At 45.7% G+C, this 27,429-nt stretch overlaps 1 protein-coding gene across 1 annotated transcript; it reads right to left on the bottom strand.

Annotated features, from left to right (window-relative positions):
- Positions 1–14,067: 14,067 nt before the first annotated feature.
- Positions 14,068–23,365, bottom strand: LOC137539817 (proteinase-activated receptor 1-like). The gene is made up of 4 exons (XM_068261827.1): positions 23,328–23,365; positions 22,128–22,179; positions 21,061–21,101; positions 14,068–15,134 (listed from the first exon to the last, which is right to left on the bottom strand). The coding sequence occupies exons 1-4, from the start codon at positions 23,332–23,334 to the stop codon at positions 14,068–14,070; spliced, it is 1,167 nt and encodes a 388-aa protein (XP_068117928.1). The 5' UTR covers positions 23,335–23,365.
- Between the last annotated feature and the right edge of the window lie 4,064 nt (positions 23,366–27,429).

Here is a 27,429-nt window from a genome sequence, read left to right as displayed (position 1 = left end):
TCTTTAAAAACAGTAAGGGATAAAATATATTACAATTTACATTACGTACTGATCACTTTGTTTTGTGAATAATAATGTTTTACAAACAGTAAGGGATAACATTTAAAATAATGTTTTATTGAAATAAGAAACGTAAATCATCACAAGCAGTTATAAAACATGAAAAATCTTCGGGCGCCGTTGGAAAACGTTATTATTCTCGGGCGCCCTTTTTCCTGTTCGGCGCCCATTAAACGATAATTATTATAGGAGTGAATGGCGGCGCCCGATTTGTCCACTAGCCTCCTGCGCCCTTTTTTACTGTTACCCCTTGACACATCTACCTTTTTAGAATGGAAAAGCAAACAAACGTAATGTACTTTCCAGCACAAAAACCTTATCAGAATCTTTCTCTCACTCTTCCTCAGTGTTTGGCTTCTATTTACTTTTCAGGAAAGGACTGAATTACAAAAGCTGTTTGAGAAGCTGATTTACATAGATAACAACTCCTTTTTTTAACTCTTGCAGTACTGGAAAACAGAAAGGGATTTCAGACTATTTCTTAGTATTGCTAGTACTACATGAACCTACGTTTATCTCGTCATCATATCACACTTCACTTCAAGTAAGCTTTAAAGGGAACATTAGCGAAATTGCTAGTTTCTTTTTCACAAAGTAGGTCTATGTTAAACCTCGTACACATGTTAGAGGAACCTAGCATGTGCACAGCTGCCTCACAATTTGATTTAGCTATCACAGAGGGCTATGGCCTACTAGAACACATTCTTTTTTGTAACTGTGGTCCTTTAAGCCCCATACAAATGTTGATAAAACTTGGCTAAGGTTGTTAATAATGGCAGTCTCTGCCAAGAATCCAGAATGTGTACAGATACCCCCCAACCCTGCTCGGACGGCAATCTGGCCCAGCAGATTGTTTCAGCTGAACGATGGCTGAGAGCATTTTTTAGCTTCTCCGCCAGGCCATGCTCCGATTCCCCCAGATGTGCAAGTGCTTGTATAGCATGTAAAAAAAACAGGAAGACCTGCGTCCAGTAGCGCTGAAGTCAGCAGCAGAGGACACAGGTGCCATTGCCAGAGAGGCGACGGGGGGCCACACCCCGAATGCGAGACTTGGTCGAACAGACCTTAGGATTTGGTGAGTCTGTACCCATATGGGACTTTATACGCCATCTATTGCTTGATGACAGTGATTGAAGGGAATGCGGACTTACTTACCTGCATTTGAATCCTAGAGTAACCTAGCTGAGTCTGCAGCTCTCCACACCATTGGGTGAGGACTTTCATCTCCTACCATTGGGACTCATACCTCACTGCCATTTGGCTAAGGAGTGGGAGATTAATCATTGCAGCATTGTTTTTCATTGTACCATTTAGCGTGTAGCACGCAGTGTTTGAATGTAGGACTAACTATTTTGCATATTATTGCATTCACTAGCTTCTGTGAGCGCTGGTCTGATTGTTAAATTTTGCTTTGCGGTTTTTTTTTTTTGCTAAACTTTTTAGAGAGAATTCATTTTTAAAAAATCCAGTAAATGCATGTAAAAAAAACCCTGTCCCTGAGCTGGAATTTAATGTGCACCACTTTATGGCTCCTGATTTCCTCCTAAAGGTTCTCCTGCTAACTACACATTTCACTTACTCCTTTCCTCTACAGTCAGTCCACAATAGGCTTTTCAAAAATTAAGATTCTTTTTTTTTTTTTTACAAGCTTTTTATGCAAAATTAATAAAAGAAAAATCAATTTTACTCATGCAAAACAACTGTCCCTGAGATGGAATTTTAATGTGATGTAATTGCCTGTATAATCAAACTCTGGCCTTAAGGTGGGCACAAATTATTATTATTTTTATTATTTAGTATTTATATAGCGCCGACATATTACGCAGCGCTGTACAGTGTATATATATATATATATCTTGTCACTAACTGTCCCTCAAGGAGCTCACAATCTAATCCCTACCATTGCCATATGTCTATATTATGTAGTGTAAGTACTGTAGTCTAGGGCCAATTTTAGGGGGAGCCAATCAACTTATCCGTATGTTTTTGGAATGTGGGAGGAAACCGAAGTGCCCGGAGGAAACCCACGCAGACACAGAGAGAACATACAAACTCTTTGCAGATAGTGCCCCGGCTGGGATGCGAACCAGGGACCCAGCGCTGCAAGGCGAGAGAGCTAACCACTACGCCACCGTGCTGCCCACACAATTATAGTCATTTGAAGGCAATGGGACATGAGCCCTTGGGTGACAGTTCAGAGTTGAGTGTTGTAAAGAGGCATCACTATCCTAAAGGTTAGTAAAGCCACTCTTGCTATGGAGAGGGAAGGACAGCTGACAGTACAGGGCAGGACAAGGTGGCTTCTGGTGGGTTGGTTGAGGATGGGAGCAGAGGGATCAGTCATCCATCAGGGATTATTGTCGCTAAAGCATTGGCATGCTAGATCTTTTATGCTATGGTGTGACTTTGAGCCCATTGTTCCCCTCCTTACCTCTCCCACTGGAAGTCACTCCATGCTGCACCACATCTTGCCCCCCCCCCCCCACACACACACACACACACACACACTTCCCATAGCAACAGGCCCATTGCTCTGCTTCAGCTCTAGCAGAGTGCTCAGCTCCCAATCTGTCGCCCAAGTAACTGAATCCCAACCTCTGTGGGCAACAGCATTGTGCATGTGTATGCACCTTTAGTATCCCTTCAGATATGGCTGAACCAAACTGAACAGGATTAGTGATGGTCATGTCTAGAGAACTTGTGGAGAAGCATATGGTTTGTTTGATTAGTTGATAGATTTGCAATCAGTGTTGGACTGAGAGGTGGTGAAGCTAAGGAAATCCACTTGCTGGCCAAACAGCAGTAATTAGGTGTTGCTGCTCACAGTGAAGACTTGTACAGGTTTCTATTGGGAGTGATAACACAGGGTAACTGCTGCTTGGCTAGCAGGTGGATTTCCTTAGCTTCTCCACCTCCCAGTCCAACACTGTTTGCAAAGCTCTGATTTGTTGAGATCACATCCTGCTTTAGCACATGATCATGACTAGCAAATCAGAGACTTACATATCTATCAGCTGACAAAACTGGTCACATGCTTCCCTGTGACTTGTAGACATGACCATAACTAAATATGATGAACAATCTAGTGTTTGCATTGTGTTCAGAGGATTCTCAGACAGAGATGAGTGTAGTAAGGAACAAGAAGCACATTAGACAACCTATCACAAGAAATTCCAAAAATTAAAATGAGTTTATTATATAACATACGTTACATGCTAATTATAGTCATATTGGATATAAACCTAAATTATTTTTTAAACATACTAATTATGCAGAAGACAACTCCATAAATATATAAAATTCCACAAATTCCACAAATAATAAGGTGATTATAACATTTACACACACCTATAAGATACTCTGTATAACGGTGATAATAGTCACATAGGGCCCTATCCAATTCACTTTTTCTCCTACGTTTTCCTGTATTATTTTATAGAGAAATGGCCCATATGGGAGATAATTCTTAATTTTTTCTTTAAACAACTTTGCAGAACTTGATTGATGAATTGGAAAAAGTACCAAAAAGTAGATAAAAAAAAAAGTTCTGACAAAATTATTCTAGTATTTTCTTGCTTGCTGGTGGTTTAAAAGAAAACAGGAACCTTGGGTACCTGTTAGCGGCAGAAGTTTGAGTGACACCCGCTAAATACCAGGTTATTTATAGGCCCAATTTTCATATGTTTAACCCACAATTTCTATGGGGCCCACGGGAGCCTATTTATCATTTTTTGCAGCGGGAATGCAGGAGGGGCAGGGTGGTTAAGGTTAGATGTCCGTGAGGAGGGTATTAAGGTTAGGCGTGGAGGGGGTTATGGTTAGGCATGGGAGAGGAGGCTTAAGGTTAGGCAGGGGAGGAAGTTTTTAAGGTTAGGCATAGGGGTTGTTCTTACCGTTAGGTTAGGGGGAGTCAATTAAGGTTAGACATGGGGGGAGATTTAAGATCAAGCAGGGAGGTGGTTAAGGTTAGGCATAGGTAAAGTAAGGGTTATGTGTGAGAATACGCAGGGCCGGCCGCCCCCCCCCCCCCTCCCCGGCAGCATATCGGACTTTAAAAATACAAAAATACGGGGACTGCAACACAAGTAATTATTTTTAATTGGTTTATTTCATTTTTGTGGACTATGCACAGCTATTACTGTATACAGTATATAAATGATTTATGATGACCGTTATATAAAAAATAGAACATTTTATCATATTGTCTATTTTAATTACTGATTAAATTCATTAGGAGTGGGAGTCAGTATTTTTTCCCGACTCCAGGTACCCAAAATTGCTCCGACTCCTACTCCACAGCCCTGATGAAATGACTCTTAAGGACCATTTCCTTTAGTAATTCTACACACAAGTGAAATGCTGGCATGGCATTAACCCCTGCAGAGTGACAAAGGCCTATGTTGCAGAAAGTGTAGGCCCTACTGTTTGGGGTTCAATGTGGATGTACCATCCTGCGGTTACCTTCACACTGGATCTGCTGGTGTGTGTCTCTGCCTCCATGCTCTGCTTGTTCTCCCTCCTGTCTATCTTAGCGGAATTAAGCCTGATACACACTTTCAATTATGATTGGCCAATCATTGACCAATTTTACCACCTGCCTCCATGTAATATAAGGGATACCTACATAATCTGCTCATAGTCTTAAATATCTGTTGCCCCTCATACTACATGCAGGTGGTAAAATTGGTCAGTGATTGGCCAATCATAATTGAAAGTGTGTACTAGGCTTTATGACAATAAACCCCTAATCTAAGTTGGTGCTATGTAAGCATAAGTGCAGTCGCAACTCGCAGGTAGCAACTTGTGCTAAGATGAGCTGGTGCGGTGAAAATGCTGCTGTAAGATCGCTGCAAAAGTGTCAGTGCATGGAATAAAGTGCAGAAGTGAAAGAGTAGAAATCCTTACCCGTGTGTAGGTCAGGAGGGCGGGAGACAGCCTAATCAAAGCCCAAAAAATAAATAACAGCAACAGGATGATATATACCTCCCTGCAATGCAGGGCCCCAGCCTGTATATGCAGCCTGGCCTGGGCCTGCATATACCAATACCACACACCCACTACACACTACCAGTCTGTCTACCACACATGACAATCATTTCAAAATAAATACCAGTCTGTCTCAGACTACGGCTACCACACTTATATATATATCAATATGATTGATGACGTCACTCACATACATTCACATACAAAAAAAAGGAATCCGATCCGACAGTGAAACTAAGGCATAGCAGAGCGGCCTGAGCCTGGGGCAGCAAACTGACTCACCGGCGATGGTGGGGTCCGGCGGTGACGATGGCGGAGGGTAGGGGTCGGACATGATCCAGGCCCAGCCCAGCATCCATAATCTTGCGCTGGTGGGCAGGGGGCAGCTGCAGGCGGTGAGCTTGCTCCTCCATCCCGCTGGGGGGCAACGGTGGGCACATCATTGTCACGGTCGCAGCGGCACTCAGTGACCGTGACTACTATCATGGCGGGCGGCAAGCAGCGTGACTCCCACTTCCAGTCCTGTACTCTGCCTGGCGCCCACCATCAAGCAGGCGGAGGCAGCAACAGCGTGCAGGTGCAGCCTCACAGTCACAGAGGCCTGATAGTAGGCGGCAGAGGCAGAGCTCGGAGTCTGGCATGGTGGGTGGGTCGCGGGTGGCAGGGCTGGCGTGCACTGTGCACCGGGTCAGTCACTCACGATTGACGATTCTTTGGCGCAGACTTCACTGCAGTCAGAGTCTGCAGCCAAATTGAGGGTATCAGGCGGGCCGGGTAACCAGCACACACTCCATTCTGAGCAGTCTCTCCAGAGGGCGGCAAACCAGGCCAGGCAATTCCTCTTTATGCCTCCTGGTGCCACCCCTCCACTTCCTGCCGCCTGAGGAACCCGCCTCACCCCGCCTCATGAGCGGGCCGGCCCTGAGAATACGGTTCATTTAAGTTGTAATACAATATTGGTGTTATTTACTGATCGTAATTGACAATTTATAGATTGAGAATATCGGTAAATTTACTTAAATTGTGCTCTCAAGATGTCACCTCTTTTTTCATTCAGACCTTAAAAAAGCTTTTTATTGAAAATAATATCACCTAGGAGAAAAATGTAATTGGATTGGGCCCATTGTGTATAAACTTAAATTATTTTAAACTATATTAATTTTACAGCAGTGCAACTCGATGAATATATCAAATTCCACACATGAAAATATAACTATTACACTCATTGGGTTTTTTAAGACACTTTAAATGAGGCTGATTATAGTTACATTGTATATGCTACAGACAAGGTATGAAAGCAAAGCATTCTAGAGAAGGCCCAAATCATACTAAGCTAAGTATGAAATGTCTGCTTTTGTATTAAAATATCACATACTTTGCCTAGGCAAGCAGGCATTCTATAGAGGTCAAGTATGAAGTGAGCTCCCTGATAATGAGGAATGACTATAATGAGGCACTATTTGGGCATCTTAACACTCATAAAAGGCTTTTCCTAATGAGATTGTTTGTTAACCTTTAGACTGCCAACTATTCTTAAAAAAAAAAGCTACTCGTCTGTGCCAGTTATTATGGCATCCTGGTGACTGCATGTTTTGACAAGCTCTACATGTTCCATAGTCCACATTAGTCAGTAGGCATTTGTGATTGAAGGCAAATAATTGAGATTTGATACAGAATTATGGTAGTTATGATGAAAACCTATGCAGCTGGTAATTTGGCTAATTCAATCTTGAAAGCATTGGTCCATTTTCAAACTGCATAGACTTTCAACATAATTTGCATAAGTGGAAAGTGGAAAATGAAAAAACGAAAACCAGAAAACAAAACCGGAAAACAGGAAGCAGAAAGTAAAAAGCGGAAATTCAAAGATTTTGTCAAAGATGCAGAAATTCTGCAACATCCGAAGACGTTGGTGGCAGACAGAAATATTTGTGGTGGAGAACATCTTTAGATGTCCGCGGCATGTAGAGATGGCAATTTCAAACCATCTACTGTAAAATATGTTGGCAACAGTCTAAGGAACAAGTGTCAAACACAAGGCCCACGGGCCGAATGCAGCCATCCTTGCCATTTTATGTGCCTCCCCCCAGAGCTTCAAATGCGCATTACTGTTTAGCAGTAAAAGAATGACAGCTCACAGCCCTCCCATCTAGAGGAGCACACTGGTGACTGTTTCTGGTTGAAACATTGTCAGTTTGAGTTACAACTCATAGGACACCTCAGAAAAATTACAATGGGGCCCCCTCTGAAAGTCCCAACCCTCTTGTGTGGCTGGTAAAACACCCCACAACTTACCAAAAAGACTATGGGGGAAATGAAGGCTCGCATCTTGCCTTGGGCCACCTTTCATCTTTGTCTGTTTCTTCCAAAGCAGCACTGAGACAGTTAAATATTAAACTGCTCCACTGCGCTCAGGGGCGCCTAAAGCCACTGGCTCTAAAGGCAGCTGCTTGGAGCGGCATGAAGGGGGGGGCGCGCTGCTGCGGGGGGAGACTGCAGCTAATCGCCGCTATTGCAATCAGCTGCGCTTGTGTCCGATCGTACTTTGCCTCCTGTATGCACGCCCCCGCCCAGGCCCAGCAATAGACTCACCCACTCCACCTCCTCCTAATCCTCTGTCCTGCCCCTCTCCCTAGCAGCAGCCGCACGATTTGTTTACTGCAGCGTGTGCCATCGCCTCTAACTCCGCCCCCCGCCAGCCAGAAGTTCGGGGACCTAGGCTTGCCGCTGTCTGACCCATCCATGCTTCTCCTTTCCCCCCCTGTGTGATGAGCAGGCAGAGGTGAGGGTGAGCTGCAGGGGGGAGACCGGAATCAGTGCAGCAATGCTGATAAGTGCCGAGGAAGAGACAGGAGGACAAGGCAGCTGTGCACTGTGTGAGCCCAGAGCTGTGTATATCAGCATTTAGCATGTGAGCTTATACGATGCTGATATACACAGCTCTGAGCAGCTCATAGTGCACAGCTGCCTGTCCGGAGACTCACACATCGTCTGCTCTTATCAGCACTGCTGCCAGGAGATCTTCACTCCTGATAAAAACCCTCACTGACCTTCACCTGCTGGGGGGAGGGGAAGCAATAAAAAGCAGCATACATGCTAACAGTGGGGGGAAGGTAAACATGGGCACACAAGTTAGAGCAGTGACGTAGCTATGGAGCTGTGGACCCTGATGCAAGTTTTACATGGGCTCCCCAAGCACTCTATACATAACAATTTATAAGGCACACCAAAACCTGCCAATGGCTACTACAGTGTCAGAGGTGCAAGAAGCTTGCTAGTGATCACTATTATTCAAAGCATCTATAGAAGTGATTATTGCCAGCACAGGACCAACAGAGAGCTAATACTGTGATAGCGAGTGGACCCTTCAGGGCCCCTCTGGCCCAAGGGCCCCAATGCGGTCACTACCTCTGCACCCCCTGTTGCTATGCCTCTTAGAGCAACTATTATTATTATTATTTAGTATTTATATAGCACCGACATCTTCCGCAGTGCTGTACAGAGTATATTGTCTTGTCACTTAACTGTCTCACTGAGGAGCTCACAATCTAATCCCTACCATAGTCCTATGTCTATGTATGTATCGTAAGCTATGGCCAATTTTAGGGGGAAGCCAATTAACTTATCTGTATGTTTTTAGGATGTGGGAGGAAACCGGAGTACCCGGAGGAAACCCACGCAGACACGGGGAGAACATACAAACTCCTTGCAGATGTTGACCTGGCTGGGATTCGAACCGGGGACCCAGCGCTGCAAGGCGAGAGCGCTACCCACTACGCCACCGTGCTGCCCAACTAACTAGGACTTTGCTCTGGGTGCCCATACATCTAGCCATGATAGGTAGATCAACCAAGAGACAGATTTCTTTCTGAACGAATTTGATCAGAGAGAGATCTGTCAGCTCCCATACACCACTGGCTGAATCCTGATCAATTTCATGCTGAAACTGATCAGGAATTGGTCTTGTGATGCCGCATCTGACCGTCCGACGCTATCCCCTAATGTAAATTGTGTCCCCAGGTTCCCTGTGCAGTATAGGTTACCTGGCAGTGTCTGTCTCTGCTCTGCCTCACATACATGTGCCCTACGTGGTTGCCGGTGTGTATGTGACATCACACAGGCACCCACATATACGCTGGTAACCAGGAGGGGCATGTGTATGTGAGGCAGAGCAGAGACAGAGCCATTGGCGGACACAGACAGGTAACGTATACTGCACATTAGCATTATTTTCTGGTAAAAGCTTGCTGCATTTAGATTATTTTCTGATGAAACATTGCAGCATTATGATTATTTTCTGATGAAACATTGCTGCATTAGGATTATTTTATGGTGAAACATTGCTGCATTAGGATTATTTTATGGTGAAACATTGCTGCATTAGGATTATTTTATGGTGAAACATTGCTGCATTAGGATTATTTTATGGTGAAACATTGCAGCATTAATGTACCCCTGACGTCAGAATTTTTAATATGTTTTCCTCCCTGGTGCTGTGTGACTAGCAAACAGCGTCATCCTCCCGCCTCCAGCACTCCCTGCGGCCCCCGTTCTGACATCACATATGGGCAGGGAGGAAGTGGCAGTTCTTCCTCCCTGTGCCAGTCCTCAACTCAGCCCCCTCCACCTGCCGCTTCAGTTCCCGTTATGATCTGCTGCACACAGCACGCAGGGGAGCTGCGCTGTGTGCGGTCTTGTGGTGATTGAGGTTGGAAGGATATCCGACCTCAATAATCACAAGTCTGCACACAGCGCAGCTCTGTGGCCCCCTGTTTGCAGTGGTTCATGAGCGGAACTAGAGCGCCAGGTGGAGGGGCTGCATTATGGATGGGCAGAGGGGACGAGGAACTGCCACTTCCTCCCCGTCCATATTCGACGTTCTGCTCAGTAGAAGATTACGACTGAGCAGAATGGGGTCTACAGGGGGCACAGGAGGGGGAGGATGGTGCTGTGTGCTCGTCGCACCGCACCAACAACGTAATCAATATTAAAAATATCGGGACCAAGGTCTGGGTCAGGGGTACTTTAAGATTATTGTCATGGGGAGGCACCACGGGGGGGGGGGCACCACAGGTTTTCTTGCTTGGAGTGACAAAATGGCTAGAGGCGCCCCTGACTGCGCTACTCAGAAGAAAGTGGAGAAGCTGCCCCCCATGTTCACTATCATTACGCCACTTACCGTATTTTTCGGACCATAAGACGCACTTTTTTCTCCCCAAAAGTGGGGGGGAAATTTGCATGCGTCTTATGGTCCGAATGCAACAGAAATGACCGGTGTCTGACTTATGCACAGCGTCGGGGGGGGGCATTTTTAGCGTGGCTGTAGATGCAGGCATGAGAGCTCTGCTGTCCGGTTCACTTCTATGCCGGTAATTTGCATCCAGCAGGTCCTGAAGGGTCTCTCACCTTCCCCCCTACTGCGGACCACAGCTTTAAGATACCCGGCAGCAAAATCAAAGTGGTTACCGTGACGGCACAATGCACAGGCAGCCTAGGCACTCCTATGCCCGCAATTTAAATTTTTACCTGCATCCAGCAGATCATGAGGGGTCTCTCACCGTCACCTTACTGACGGCCATGTATCCAGGGTATCCGGCGACAGAATCGTGGTGGTTACCGTGCCGACCCCCATGCACATGCATCCTGGGCTCCGCTACCATGAGCACTTCTATGCCTTCAATTTCAACTCTTACCTGCATCCAGCAGGTCCTGAGGAGTCCCTCACCTTCCCCCTACTGAGGACCACGGATTTCGGATACCCGGCGACAGGATCGAGGTGGTTACCGTGCCAACCCGATGCACAGGCAGCCTGGGCTCCACTGCCGTGAGCAGTTCTATCCCCGCAATTTAAACCCTACCTGCATCCAGCAGGTCCTCAGGGGTATCTCATCTTCCCTCTAGAGGTCCATGGATCCAAAATACCCGGTGGCAATATCGCGGTGACTACCGCGCCGACCCCCACGCGCAGGCGGCATGAGGATTCTACTTTAGGCCCCGGCTTCACCCCCGGAAGTAGGCCGCACTCCGGAGCTGAATTTCTGGACACTGCCAAACACTGCAGCTAGCTCGCTATTGCAGGGGACCTCCAGAGTTCTATACTGGCTTGGCTGTATGTGGTATGTAAACATGAGTGTACACTAATCTGTGTTTTTATTGGCTTAACAGTTTGCTGCATTGTTAAATATAATCATGCTATATTGGTATTAATGGCTAGCTTTATGGGCTTTATCTGACTGTTTATGTGATTTTCATTGTTATGATGGGGCTAGTTTAGCCCCTTTATTCTTCTATACTAGTGTTACATAGTTATTTGGGTTGAAAAAAAGACATACGTCCATCGAGTTCAGCCTATTTGTTTTCTCATATTTATTTCATACACCATTTTTTTATTACCAGCTGGTACTGTGACCCCAGCTTTGTTATCTATTGTGTACTGCAACACTGTACAGCTTGGGGAAGAAGCGCCACAAGACGCCCCTGCACCATGGACGCACCAGGTTTAGAATAATTTTTTTTCCTGTTTTTTGTCTTTTAAACCTAGGTGCGTCTTATGGTCCGGTGCGTCTTATGGTCCGAAAAATACGGTAGTTTGAGACTGTTCAATAAAGGTTAAATCTTAATCAACAATTTGGCCAGTGATTTAGACCATATTTTAGATTTTGGCCCCTTACTTGATTGAGTTTAACATCTCAGGTCTTAAAGTGACTCTGTAACAAAAATTACAACGTTTTTTCTACCATCCTACAAGTTCCTAAACCTATTCTAATCTGTTCTGGCTCACTGCAGCACTTTGTACTATCACGGTCTCTGTAATAAATCAATGTAACTTTCCCCTGTCAGACTTGTCGGCCTGTGTCTGGAAGGCTGCCAACTCTTCCGTGCTGGTCTGTTCCTCTATGCACACTCCAGTGTGTGTTTTATTTACATAAGCCAGCAGCTTCTCTGCTATCTTATCAGTGATAGAAGAGAGCTGGATAAAAACCCTCCTCTGTTTGGCTGTGAAAGTAGCTGGCTGACACATACTGAGGAATTACAAACACAGGCACAGGCAGAGCTGTCTGCAGGAAGCCTGTAATGTTCAGTGCATGAGAGAAGAAGGGGACAGAAGGTAAACACACAAATGATCTTTTGAGATTCAAAAGGAAAGCTGTATACAGCCTGCTTGTGTATGGATGTATTTTCTATGTGTGGACATATTGTACATCAATCTACTTCCTGTTTTGGTGGCCATTTTGTTTGTTGATAAACAAACTTTTTAAAACTGTTTTTGACTACTTTTAATGCGGCCGGGAGCGGCGAAATTGTGACAGAGGGTAATAGGAGATGTCCCCTAACGCACTGGTATGTTTACTTTTGTGCGATTTTAACAATACAGATTCTCTTTAAGGGTTAAACAATAAAGTGCAGGATTTGTTCTTAGGAGAGGACCAAAAAAAACGAGAGGAGCAGATGTGTTTTCAAGCTACTCATCAAGAAACGACGAGAATGTTGTTTCAGAATGATCACAATTTTTTTTCACGTCACGCTTCTCATCCACCCAAAGGCTGAGAGACTGATGACGGGTAGCACCTATCAACATGATCAAAAGTATTAGTTTCTGACTACGTTTCTCTTTTATGGCCACAAGGGCCTTTCAGCTGCAATTTCCTCCACTCGTATAGTGGCTGGTGGTTGGTGGTGTTACATGGTAGCAAACAAGAAAAACATGACGTCTGAGCATGGCCACACTCAGATGTGACTCCACAAGGGGCTGACTCCACGAGGGGATGAGAAAGGGCGCTCATGCGTACACAGTGCGAAACGCCCCCCCCAAAAAAAAACAAGAATTGGCCCCATACTACAATGGTTATATGACTATGGCAGGGATTAGGTTATGAGTGCCTCTGAGGGACAGTTAGTGCCATGACTATGTATTCTGTAAAGTGCTGTGGAATATGTCAGCGCTATTTAAATACTAAATAATAACAATAATGCGGATGTCATTATGGTTAGGTTAGGTATAGTTATGATGCGGAAGGTAAGGGTTAGGTGAGACAGTGAAGTGGTTAAGCAAACAATAAATGCAGAATCCACCCCTTCCAGTGGAGAGATCTTAAAACTGGAGTCCTCAAGGCACAAGGGAATCCACTGGCTAATTGCCCTTCATTGAAACACATGCTAGACCAAAGTGGGAACTTTGTGCATCCACTATTGGAATAAACTTGGACGCCACCACAGGTGCCATTATAAATAGTGGCTATAGTGTAAATTTTGGGAGCCTGGATGTTGTAATAGTGGCGATTGGCAAACTGGCAGCGGGGTGGGTTAAGGTTAAGCATGTGTGGGAATGGTTAAGATTAGGCAAGGACAGAGGTGTTTTTAAGGGTTAGGCATGGGGGTGTTTAAGTGTTAGGAGTAGGGTGCGGTTAAGGTTAGGCATGGGGGTTGTTTTTAAGGGTTAGGTGTGGTGAGGACAGTTAAGGTTAAGTGTGGGGGGTGTTTTTAAGGGTTATGCATGGTTAAACCAGTTAAGGTTAGGCATAGCGGTGTGTTTTTAAAGGTTAGGTATGGGTATAAAGACTAGGCATCAGTAAGGAAGGGTTCTATGTTAGGGTAGTGTTAGTTTAAGCTGTAGTAAAATATCTGTATTTTTTATTTACCAATATTTTACTACCATAATTTACACTTTTAAAACATAAAATATCAGTAAATTTTACCAACATTCTACTAGCCGAAACTGGGCAACCAAATTTCCTTGCGCCCCTTTTTCATGCACGCCACTAGACACCCTTTTGTGTCTTGGAATTAGTTTTGTACAATTTATACATCATGCTACAGCTATCACTGTAATTTCTATGTCTGCCAATTATGTATGATGTACCAGTGTGTACAGAATATTTTGTGTATACTATTGTCTGTATTATTATGTACCGCGTGTTTGTTTCTTACTCTGTACAGAGCCAGGGAATATGTTGGCGCTTTTTAAATCAATAATAATAATAATAATAAACACACCTAAAGAATAATAAACACACCTCCTTTTTATGGCTTCTCCTCTACTTTCTCCTCTACTTTCTCCTCTACTTTCTCCTCTACTTTCTCCTCTACTTTCTGTTCGGACACTTTTCTTTTACAACATAGCATACCGTTCAAAATTTCCTGGCATCTTGGTGATGCAACGTAATATAAGAGAGGGTTGATCGTGGCACTGATGCTGCAAACTGAGCAAGAAACCAAGTAGGCCAAGTACAGCTGGAGAGAAGAGGTAGGCGTGCCAATGAGAAATTCCATATTGTGGGTGAAAAAAATGAGATTTGTGGGTACAAAGCAGATGAGAAACTCGCTTAACACAATAGCGGCTAAAATAACAGCTTGTTTTTTCTGATCTGTGTTACCCATTGAGGAGGAGCTTAATGTTTTGATTGTCCAAGCGTAGCAAAGAGCAGTAACAAGGAAAGGTATAAAAAAGAAGATTGCAGAAAAGACAGTGAAATAGGTTGAATAGAAGATGCGTACCGTGTTTGAATCCTGAACATCATGGCAACTGTTAAGATCCAACCCATCAACATAATATGTTTGTTCAGTTATGAGGAGTGGAATGGTGCTGGACACAGATATAATCCAGACAAAGACACATGCCACCCAAGCCCTATTTAAAGAACGCCAGGAAAGAGACTGGATGGGATAAACGATAGCCAAGAACTTGTCCATGCTTATGCCTGTAATAAACAGAACTGAACAATACATATTGCAATAAAATGCTGCAATGACAAAATTGCACATGATTTTAGGGGCCAACCAATTATTACCGGAGAACCTGTACACGATGTTGAAAGGCATTATACAAGAAAACAGCAAATCAGCAATGGTCAGATTCAGCATGTACACCACTGCTGGCTTTTTCACTCCTATCTTGAACCAGAATACATACGCAATTAATATATTCAGAGGGAGAGACAAAGTCATCACCACAGTGTACACAACTGGCACAAACTGGGTCAACCAGTTGCTCTTGAGAAGTGTCCGCGTGTCCTTTGGAACTCTTTTATATGGGTTTTTGTGAAAGCTGACGTACTGTCTTGTGCCATCACTCAAGATGATTTCTAATCCTGAAAGCAATAACAAACAAGTGGTTAAAGAAGAGGTATAGTCAGGGAAAACAAGTTACGGCCAATTGGCTGGCTGGCTGGCCAGTTCCCACATTGGGGGTGTGGCCAATGTCAGATGTAAGAGTGTACATCTTACCTTGGTCAGTGAGCTAACAAAAAAAACAACACATTTTCTTCTGATTGTGGGATCTGCAGGCCTATGTCTAACATTAACCCACCCTCTCCTGTGCCTAGCACTAACCTCCACACTCCCCTGATTAACACTAACCTTCTTGCTCCAATGCCAAACACTTATGTCCCCTCTCCTCTGACTAACATTAACCTCAGAAATGTTTATTTCCGATTCCGATGGAATTACGCATTCAAACCAGGCATGGTCGGAAGAGCCCATTTCCGTTTCCGATACAATTCCGCATACCGTCATACCGAAATTCCGCTACCGTTTCATTCCGACAGTATTCCGGAGCTTTTCCGCGGAATTCCGACCAATACGGAATTTTAAACTCTCTCTCTCTCTCTCTCTCTCTCTCTCTCTCTCTCTCTCTCTCTCCTCCTCCTCCTCCTCCTCCTCCTCCTCCTCCTCCTCCTCCTCCTCCTCCTCCTCCTCCTCCTCCTCCTCCTCCTCCTCCTCCTCCTCCTCCTCCTCCTCCTCCTCCTCCTCCTCCATCCATCCATCCTCTTATATCATCAAGTAGGGAATTGCATATTTTCAAAACAGCTTATATACCATAGCTGGGATTTGAACCCAGGACACAGTGTGTAGTAGGTATCTGTCTTACCCTCTAGACCATGAACCACACTACATGCTAAAGGTGGCCTAGCATAAACCATACTACCATTATGATCAATTCAATAGAAAAAGTAGCATGAATAAGGATTTGTACTGTTTGAAAAGCATGCAGGACGCAGTGGGTAGTAGGTATCTGTCTTACCCTCTAGAGAGAGAGAGAGAGAGAGAGAGAGATTTTTTGGGTGTTATTCCGGAAAATTCTGTTGGAATTATACAATTTGCGCGGAATTCCGTTTAAGAGGTATAGGAATTCCGTTCCGACCATCAGAATTAGCTAATTCCGGCCGGAATCACGGAATTAATAATTCCACGGAATTTTCCAACCTTTCCGGTTTCCCACTAAGTCAGAATTTCTGGTATTCTCAGGTTTCGTTTTTCGGCATTCTTGTAAATAAAGTTAGGTAATTATTTTTAAAAAGTGTTTTTTTGCGGAATCTGATATAATTTGCCGATGTACGCTATTATGCACACAACCACAGTACACTTCCAAATTCTCTGATTCAGCTAATACTTACAAGTCTTGTGATTGGCCTAAACATTCTGTGGTTTCCAATTTTTGGTACAGTACTGATTCTCTGGTTGGACCAATACTTCCGAGTCTTGTGGTTGACCTAAAATTTCAGTTTCAGTAACACGGTATTCCGTGAAATTCCTATTTCTGAATTCCAATAAATGATTTCAACAGCAGACTGCTGCTTACCAGAATTCTGCAGGGTTTAGAAGCTCATCCCTACTCTGCTCTGCTTAACACTAGCCATTCCCCCCTCCCCTCTCCTAGCATTAAAGGGATCCAAGCAGTTTTTTTCTGCAGTTTTTTCCTGGTTTCTGATAGCTGTAAGAACTGCCATTTCCCCCCTACCTTTCTCTGTGCCCTTACTTATTCAGGAGAAGGTGTGAAGGTAATCAAGTTTATGTTTGAAGCACAGTGTCCTATCTCCCCACCCCCTGCTGATGAAAGCTTTTGTTTGCTCATTGCTACTGCTAATTACTACCGTCCTTATTAGCTAATTACAGAAGCCCTTTTCTGCAGACAGCAGGCCACAGAAGTAGGGCAATCCCATTCACTTTAGAAACAGTTCCAACAGCCTTCCAATGGTTATGCACTATTTCTGTCTATTGATGCTACCTACAAATTCAAAGCACCATATTTTTCAGTATTTAAAGTGAACCTAAAGCCAGTTAAAAAAAATGAGATTAACTCACCTGGGGCTTCCCTCAGCCCCCTGCAGCCGATCGGTGCCCTCGCAGCTCCGGTCCGATGCCTCTGGACCCGCCGGCGAACACTTCCGGTTTGGCCGTCACCGGCCGACAGGCATGGGAACGCGAGTGATTGTTCGCGTTCCCAGCCTGTATATCGCCCCCTATGCTGCTATTGCGACCTCCTGGCCGCAATAGCAGCATAGGGGGCGATATACAGGCTGGGAACGCGAACAATCACTCGCGTTCCCATGCCAGTCGGCCGGTGGCGGCCATACCGGAAGTGTTCGCCGGCGGGTCCAGAGGCATCGGACCGGAGCTGCGAGGGCACCGATCGGCTGCAGGGGGGCTGAGGGAAGCCCCAGGTGAGTTAATCTCATTTTTTTAACTGGCTTTAGGTTCACTTTAAGATGCTCCGTACTATAAGATACACATAGGTTTAGTGGGCCCGGCCTGCAATGCACACAGATTTTCAATCAGTTTCATGTTGAAATCTATGGCAAATCTGTATACAGTGTGTAGAGGGGTTCAATCAGATAGATCCCTCTCTGATCAGATAATAATCTGAGAAGGATTTATCTGTTGCACACATCAGCCAGTATATGGTTTAGTCTCAACTTGGGTGTTTGCCATTTACCCTGCCCCAACCCTGTAACTGTACTTTGCTAACTCCACCCAGAAGAAGCTCCAGTAGGCAGGGGTGAATGCGTAGGTGGTTGGGGCTTTGATCCCCGTGTAAGTGCGCACATCACCCAGCATTAGATGCTGTCATAACAAGGATGGGACATTTTACTTACTTGTGGATCACTCTTGAAACACTGGGGCCCATGAGTACTTACCATCCTAAACACAAGTTGGAAAGCCTCAGTTGTCTATCTGCTAGTTGTGTACTAGACATTTCTTTACTCTTTATGGTCAAAGTATAAGTGTATGCAGCAGACTTACAAGGCCCAGCAGGGGACTCTGATAAGTTTGTAAGGTGGTGTGGTACATGTCTGTGGTGACAGCATCCTCAAAAATATAATTAGAAAGTGTGACTTATATTACACATTTGCAGTGTATTTCCCAAACTATCGCTAAGCACTGTGTCCCTAAAACATAATTGTGCATTGTACCATAAATCACAATTAGACAGAGAGCCCCTAAAACATAATTAAGCATTTTGCCCCAAAACATTGTGAGGTAATAGACTCTAAAAAACATAATTAGGCAGTGTGTACCCCAAAACCTAACTAGTCACTGTGCCCCCAAAACCCAGTTAAATAATCTGCCCCGCAGAGCCGCTTCTAGTAACAGTGGGGCCCTGGGGCAGAATAAATACAGGGGGCCCCCCCAATAGACCAAAAAGGCATTAAGGGCCCTTTTTTGCAGCAAATTTCCCTCCTGGGCCCCTGAGCCAGCTGCTGACCCTCCCTCCCAATCACCACCTGACTTGAATGTGCTCCCTGGGGCAGAGTCTTTGGCAATGTAGCTTTTCACCTGCCCCCCAGCACAGATGAGATGCTACTCTACAAAATACTCTGCAGAGTCCCCAGGGAGCAATAGTTATGATGGGGGAGACACCTTGGGGGCCCCAACAGGCTCTGGGGCCCTGGGGCAATTGTCCTCTTTGCCTCTATAGTAGCGCCGGCCCTGCTGCCCCGATACATAATTAGGCTTAGGTACAGTCCAAATCATTGGTGTTCAGTGGTGCCTTTATAAATAAAAACAATAAAAGACACCATTCTCAACATTCAGCTCACCAGAATCCTGCAGCCTCTTCTTCTTCATCAGTGAATAGCCCAGGCCGGACCATAATGAAGAGCCGGGTGATGTAGCTGCAGCACATTTTAATCCACCTTACCCAAGACATTATACATCCTTAGCATGTAAAAGAGTTACTTACCTGGGGCTTCTTACAGACCCCTGCAGGCCATCAGGCCTCTCTGTCGTTCTGATCCTCTCCAAGGTGTCCCTGTCCACTCCTAAAGATCCAGCTACTACGGATGTCCCAACCGCGCTCACTTGATTGCACTCCCATGACTGGGAGCATTCTGTGCGTACGCCATTTAATTTTTTGGGTGAACTGTGCAAGAGCAGAACACTCCCAGCGACTGAGGAGGTCTGCAGACGGGCCCAGGCATGTGCAGTAGTCTCCAACACTGGGCAGCACTTGGATGTTTTGGAGGTGCTTGAAGCACCGTGGATAGAACCAGAACTACAGGAAGGGACCTGATAGACTGTGGAGGGTGGGTAGAAGCCAGGTTCTGATTAACCCCCCCCCCCTCCCCTGGTGTGTAACTATAGGGGAGCAGCTCCTGTGCCTGCAGGGGCACCAAAAGCTGTTTTGGGGCCCCAACTACTAACCTTCCCTTCCTCTGATACAGGGGACTATACTTCAGATAAGGTGTTTTGTGGCTACACTTATTATGGGTGTGAAGATCATAAAGGCCACACTTGATTTATGACCCTTGTGAGATGGGCCCCAAGGCTGTGAAGGGCTCCAAAGGGAGGCAAGGGATGGGGTGTGAACATGGAGGGGCCATCAACCACTTAAAGAGACACTGAAGCGAGACTAAATCTCGCTTCAGCTCTCATATATAGCAGGGGCATGTGTGCCCCTGCTAAAACGCCGCTATCCCGCAGCTTAACGGGGGTCCCTTCACCCCCAACCCACCCCCCGCAAAAGTTGGTCGCAGACTTGGTCGCTAAATTTCTCTTCCTGGAGGCAAGGGCTAACAGCTGCAGCCCTGCCTCCCAGCTCGTCTGTCAGACGCGCATCGCCGCCTCTCCCCCGCCCCTCTCAGTAAAGGAAGACTGAGAGGGGCGGGGGAGAGGCGGAGATACGCGTCTGACAGACACGCGTGGGGCAGGGCTGCGGCGGTTTGCCCTGCCCCAACCAGGAAGCGCTCCCCCGCATTATGGAGGGGATTTGGGGGGACAGGGACCCCCGTTAAGCCGCGGGATAGCGGCGTTTTAGCAGGGACACACATGCCCCTGCTAGCTATGAGGTCTGAAGCGAGATCTATTCTCGCTTCAGACTCTCTTTAAGGACCGGGCTGTTTTTCGCTGATCTGTACTGCGTGGGCTCTCCAGCCCACAGCACAGATCAGGATAGAGGCAGGGCGATCAGACTTCCCCCCTTTTTTCCCCACTAGGGGGATGTCCTGCTGGGGGGGTCTGATCACCGCCGCTCTGTGTGGCCGAGTGGGGGGGGCTCCTCAAAGCCCCCTCCTCAGCGATTCCCATCCTCCCTGTCCTTCCCTCCCTCCCCTCCTTCCTATGGGCGGCACAGGACGGCGATCCGTCCTGCGCCGCCTTTGATAGGCTTTAGCCTATCAGATGCCGGCGCTCCCTGGCCAATCAGAGGCCGGGGATCGCCGATCTCCTTTACAGCGCTGCTGCGCAGCAGCGCCATATGATGTAAACACAGGGGATTTCTTCCCCGCATGTTTACATTTAGCCTGCGAGCCGCGATCAGAGGCTCGCAGGCTGTTTACGGAGACACCCTCCGTGAACTGACATGGAAAGGCCACTCGCCATGTAAAACCACTTACGACCTGCCGCCGCCTATCGGCGTTAGGCGGTCGTTAAGTGGTCAAAGTTACACTGGGGGGCCCCATGAATTGTAGTTACACCGCAGGGTAACTAGTGGTATACATACACCAAGTAAAGCCAATGGTAACACCCAACATAGTGCACTTTTTTCAAAGTCCCATTTAAAGCACTAGCAGTTTAAAACCTTTGCAATGGTAAAAATCAAAAGCTGAGCACATGACCATTGTATGATCGCACCAATAGCCTGCCTGTCTTACCTCCCATACAGTATTTTAATATGGATAAGGGAATTATTCTTGCACCAACCAAAATATGCTCATAGAATCATATAAATCACCATAACAAATGTCGACTACATACAACTTTAATAGATTTATTTCAAAAGTTTCTGGCCAAACTTACCTTCCATTGATATAATCCGTTTGGCGCGCACGTGGACAGCACTGAAAAAGATAAAGACTATGAGAAATAAATATTGTACTGGCTATCATGTGTAAGTTATTGTACTCTAGTGATGGACGCATATTGCCAAATTAAGGTTTGTGCTGAATTTTGGCTCAAAAAAATTGTGTTCCCTATGATCCCATTGACTTAAATGGCATGCAAACTTTAAAAGCCTTCAGGGCACCTCTGCAGCCACATTCTCTTTAAAAAGGGGGTACAAAATGTCCCAAAACTCGGACAATGGCATGGTGGAGGGGACTCAATGGCAAAATATTCACACACACAAAAAACTTCTTTTACGCGAACACTTTTTTTAATGGTTTTTAAGAGCGATGTCAATACCACGGACTTTTGCCAAGTCCCCATACAAGCTGGAATCACCATGGTTGGTTAAGGAGAACAGTGGGAACAAAGGTTAAAAATCTTTCAAAAAGACCTTGTAGTTTTTGAGAAAATCAATTTTAAAGTTACAATAGAAAAACGTTTATCAGAAATGCGGTTAAATGACAGATAATGCAATAACCTATAAGTAGTGTAAATTTACACATGTAACAAAAAAGAGCAGTGAATTTCATGCCAGGTTTTCCAGGTGGTCAGTATGCAGTACGTAATGACTACCTGTAAACCCAGCGGGAACCGACAAAGCCTCCCTATTTCCCCCAGAGCTCTTGCCCAATCCATGAAAAATGGACTCTTCCCCATCTCCGATGGAGGGAGTGCTGCACATGTGTGTGTGTGCTCACTCCCTCATGCACAGTACACAGCCGCTCGTCATTCAAAATACTCGAAGACCCAAGTACTCCCTAAGCCTGCCCGAGGGGACGGCACTGGAACGAGGACATGGAGAGAGGATCAAGATGACTCTATGGGATCCAGAGCCTTACCTCTTTACAGGTAAGTATCTATTTTTTTATTTTCAGGGTCACTTCATGGTCACATTAAAGGATGAACAAAAACTCATTATATAGTATTTTGCTCAATGTTCTTTGAATAGTGTTATATAGCAATATAGGAGAAAATCTTACCTGTCATCATGAAGCAGGTTTTGGCTCCTGTTGGTGTTACTTTCAATCAACCCTTTAAAAGAAGAACAACGAAGTTACAAAAGGTAGATGTGGAAATAATGGTAGTCATAGTCAGCCTCGTCTACAGAGCTCACAATCAGATTCATATGTAGGAATCTACACACACAACAAAAGATGAAATACTGTTTTGCAGTTCTTTCATCCTTGTGTTATTTATTAGGTTTAGTGCTAAATATATATATATATTATATGTAGTTAATTGCATTTTTACAGGATAATATTAAAATCCTCTTTCCATTCCATTACAAATCTAATAATGAAAAGGGGCACTATAGCGAAAATTTTGCTGCTCTATTATCCCCACCGTCAGTTATTTAATATGGACAGCATACATTTCACCATAGAGCTTGTGTGTCTCCATTTCTCAGTCCATATTAAACACTGGCATGGATATGGCCCCTAAGGACTGGAGTTCAACACATAAGTTAGATGCTGGATTAAATTTACAGCTATTGAGTGGTTCACAGTAAATACGGGGCCTAGCAATAGTGTTTTTATGGGAGGGGACATATAGTAGGCATTGGTCCTTTTCCAGTATATCAGTTGCTGTCAGTTATAACTGAAAGGACAACTGTTGTGCAAGGTAACGACCATGTTTCTCTATGATTCAGTTCACATTATATGCATTTAACGGTAAGCTTTTTCCCAATGTACTGCTATGGGAGGTTAAAAACGCGTCATTTTTTCAGCATATAGTGTGTTAGTATCGTTTGTTAGAGTCAAAGGTTTTGGGGGGACCCTAAATTTAGATCTCAGGGGCCTGTTGACTCCTAATACTTGAAATCCAAATTAAAAGACCCCATTTTGTCAGCTTGTTTTGTATGTACCCATCTGTGACATCTGTGAGCTGAATCACCTTCCTTTTCTTCCAAGCCTTGGGGACTCCTGCAGTAAGAACGTAGTCTCTAGCAATTTCCATGGTAACTGCAGTAGTTTCTCACTCCGCCTACTGAACACGTATTTGTATGAGTGCACCAATAGCCTGTCTGTCTTACCTCCCATGCAGTATTATAATAGGGATAAGGGAATTATTCTTGCACAAACCAAAATACGCCCATAGAATCATATGAATCACTATAACAATTGTTGACTATATATAACTTTAATGGATTTATTTCAAAAGTTTCTGGCCAAACTTACCTTTCATTGATATAAGCTGTTTGGCGTGCCCTGGGACAGCGCTGAAAAAGATAAAGACTATGAGAAATAAAAATTGTATTGGCTATCATGTGTGAGCTATTGTACTCTAGTGATTGGCAAATATTGAAAAATTAAGGTTTGTGCTGATTTTTTGGTGGAAAAATTTGTGTTCTCTATGATCCCATTGACTTTAATGGCATGCAAACTTAAAAAACCTTCAGGGCATCCCTGCAGCAACATTCACTTTAAAAAAGGGGTACAAAATGTCCCAAAACTCGGACAATGGTATGGCGGAGCGGGATCAATGGCAAAATATTCACACACAAAAAAACTTCTTTTACGCAAACACTTCTTTAATGGTTTTCAAGAGAGATGTCAATACCGCTGACTTTTGCAAAGTCCCCATACAAGCTGGAATCACCATGGTTGGTTAAGGAGAACAGTGGGAACAAGGGTTAAAAATCTTTAAAAAAGACCTTGTAGTTTTTGAGAAAATCAATTTTAAAGTTACAATAGGAAAACTTTTATCAGAAATGCGGTTAAATGACAGATAATGCAATAACCTTTCAGTAGTGTAAATTTACATATGTAAAAAAAGAGCAATGAATTTCATGCCAGGTTTTCCAGGTGGTCTGTATGCAGTACGTAATGACTACCTGGAAACCCAGTGGAACTGACAAAGCCTCCCTCTTTCCCCCAGAGCTCTTGCCCAATCCATGGAAAAGGGACTCTTCCCCATCTCCGATGAAGGAAGTGGGGAGTTTAACCACTTGCCGACCGCCCACAGCCGATGGCGGGTGTGGTTATGCGCCGATCGCATCACGTGTGTGTAATGTATACAAAGCGCATTATACAGGTTGTCTCCTGCCCTGGTGGTCCCAGTGATCGAGGGACCACCAGGGCAGGCTGCAGCCCCTCAGGTAAGCACCCAAGCACACTGATCTCCCCCCCTTCCCTCTGATCGCCCACAGCACCCCTCAGACCCCCCCCCCTGCTCACCCCTCAGACCCCTGTTTGCACCCAATCACCCCCCTAATCACCCATCAATCACTCCCTGTCACTATCTGTCAACACTATTTTTTAGATTGGTCCCTAAACTTCCCCCTGGGGGCTCCTGATCACCCCCCCCCCCCCCCACACACACACACACACACTCTCAGATTCACCCCAGACCCCCCAGACCCCCCCCCCCCCTGTGTACTGTATACATCTATCCTCCCCTGTAATCACCTGTCAATCACCTGTCAATCACCTGTCATTCACCCGTCAATCACCACCTGACACTGCCACTTATCAGATCAGACCCTAACCTGCCTCTTACGGGCATCTGATCAACCTCCCACACCATCAGATCACCAGCAGACCTACCCTCAGATCACCTCCAAAGTGCATTGTTTACATCTGTTCTGCCATCTAATCACCCACTGATCACCCATCAATCACCCATCAATCACCCCCTGTCACCCCCTGTCACTGCTACCAATCAGATCAGACCCTTATCTGCCCCTAGGGCACCCAATCACCCGCCCACACCCTCAGAACGACCTCAGACCCCCCCCCCCCAGACCTCTCCCCCCTGTGTACTGTATACATCTATTCTCCCCTGTAATCACCTGTCAATCACCTGTCAATAACCTGTCATTCATCCGTCAATCACCCGTCAATAACCTGTCACTGCCTCCCAACAGATCAGAACCTAACCTGCCTCTTACGGGCATCTGATCACCATCCCACACCATCAGATTGCCCGCAGACCTACCCTAAGATCACCTCCAAAGTGCATTGTTTACATCTGTTCTGCCATCTAATCACTCACTGATCACCCACCAATCACCCATCAATCACCCCCTGTCACTGCTACCAATCAGATCAGACCCCTATCTGCCCCTGGGGCACCCAATCACTCGCCCACACCCTCAGACCCCCCCAGACCCCAGCCCTGATCACCTCGCCAGTGCATTGCTTGCATCTATTCCCCCCTCTAATCACACCTTGAGACACCCATCAATCACCTCCTGTCACCACCTGTCACCCCCTAGCACACCTACCCATCAGATCAGGCCCTAATTTGCCCCATGTGGGCTCCTGATCACTCAGCCAAACCCTCAGATCCCCTTCTGACCCCCTTCCGATCACCTCCCCAGTGCATTGATTGCATCTATTTTCCCCTCTAACCACCCCTGAGACACCCATCAATCACCTCCTGTCACCCCCTAGCACTCCTATCCAACAGATCAGGCCCAATGCAACCTGTCATCTAAGAGGCCACCCTGCTTATGACCGGTTCCACAGAATTCGCCCCCTCATAGACCACCTGTCATCAAAATTTGCAGATGCTTATACCCCTGAACAGTCATTTTGAGACATTTGGTTTCCAGACTACTCACGGTTTTGGGCCCGTAAAATGCCAGGGCAGTATAGGAACCACACAAGTAAGCCCATTTTAGAAAAAAGACACCCCAAGGTATTCTGTTAGGTGTATGACGAGTTCATAGAAGATTTTATTTTTTGTCATATTTCTCCCACCCAGCATGGGTATATGTAAAAATACACCACAAAACACATTATACTACTTCTTCTGAGCACGGCAGTACCACGTGTGGCACTTTTTTGCAGCCTAACTGCGCTAAAGGGCCCAAAGTCCAATGAGTACCTTTAGGATTTCACAGGTCATTTTGTGACATTTGGTTTCAAGACTACGCCTCACGGTTTAGGGCCCCTAAAATGCCAGGGCAGTATAGGAACCCCACAAATGACCCCATTTTAGAAAGAAGACACCCAAAGGTATTCCGTTAGGAGCATGGTGAGTTCATAGAAGATTTTATTTTTTGTCACAAGTTAGCAGAAATTGACACTTTGTGAAAAAAAACAATTAAAATCAATTTCCGCTAACTTGTGACAAAAAAATAAAAACTTCTATGAACTCACCATACTCCTAACAGAATACCTTGGTGTGTATTCTTTCTAAAATGGGGTCATTTGTGGGGTTCCTATACTGCCCTGGCATTTTAGGGGCCCTAAACCGTGAGGAGTAGTCTTGAAACCAAATGTCGCAAAATGACCTGTGAAATCCTAAAGGTACTCATTGGACTTTGGGCCCCTTAGCACTGGCGTAGGAGCAGGGGTCGCAGCAGTCGCACTGGCGACGGGGCCCGCGATCTCCTAGGGCCCGTACCGGCCCCTGCTCCCCGCATTCTCCTCTGTCCCCAGGCCCTCCGTGACAGCCGCTTAGCTCCGCCCCCAAATCGCGGGTAGCTCCGCCCCCAAATCGCGGGTAGCTCCGCCTCTCACAGGATCGTTCCTGTGAGTTGCTTGATTCTTTCACGGAGCCCTGCCCCTGCAAATCCCATTGGCTGGCACAGCAAGGACAGAGCATGGGAGAAGATGGAGATGAGCCAAGAGCTCCCTTCCCCCAGGCAAACAGAGCGGGAGGTATGAGAGGTGAGTGCTGTCTCCCTCTTTATTTCCCTGTCACTGCTTATCAGCCTTTACTGTATCCAGAGCCCGCAACAGTGCTCACTAACCTTCCTCCACCAGACCCCTAGTAATTTCCTGTCTTTCTATCCACCCCCCAGAATTCTCACTAGCCCCCCCTCAACCTCTCTCCCCCAGACTCCTAATAACCTCCCTCACTCCCCCCTCAATATTCTTCACCCTCCCTTTCCCAGACTCCTAACTGCTCTCCCTTCTTACTCCCCTGACCCCTAATAACCCCCCTGTCTCTCCTCACTTCCCCCTCAATATTCTTCACTGTCCCCCGACCCCTAATAATAGCTCCCCTCTCTCGCTTCACTCCTCCCTCAATATTCCTCATCCTCCCTTTCCCAGACTCCTAATAACCCCCCTGTCTCTCCTCACTCACCCCCCCTAATAACCCCCCTTTTTCTCTTCATTCCCCCCTCAATATTCCCCACCCTCCCTTTCCCAGACCCCTAATAATCCCGCTCTCTCTTCTCACTACCCCCTCAATATTCCTTACCCTCCCTCCCCCAGATCCAATGCTACCGGCGTCACATGGTGCACACGCCTGTTTGCTGAGGACACTGGCCTGCAGTGACAGCTATATTGGCCTGCAGGTGACAGCTATATTGCTGTCTGCTTC

Source organism: Hyperolius riggenbachi, chromosome 1, assembly GCF_040937935.1.
Source record: "Hyperolius riggenbachi isolate aHypRig1 chromosome 1, aHypRig1.pri, whole genome shotgun sequence".
NCBI classification, from domain to species: domain Eukaryota; kingdom Metazoa; phylum Chordata; class Amphibia; order Anura; family Hyperoliidae; genus Hyperolius; species Hyperolius riggenbachi.
Note: the sequence above shows the minus strand (reverse complement) of the source record. Positions and strands in the feature narration are given on the sequence as shown.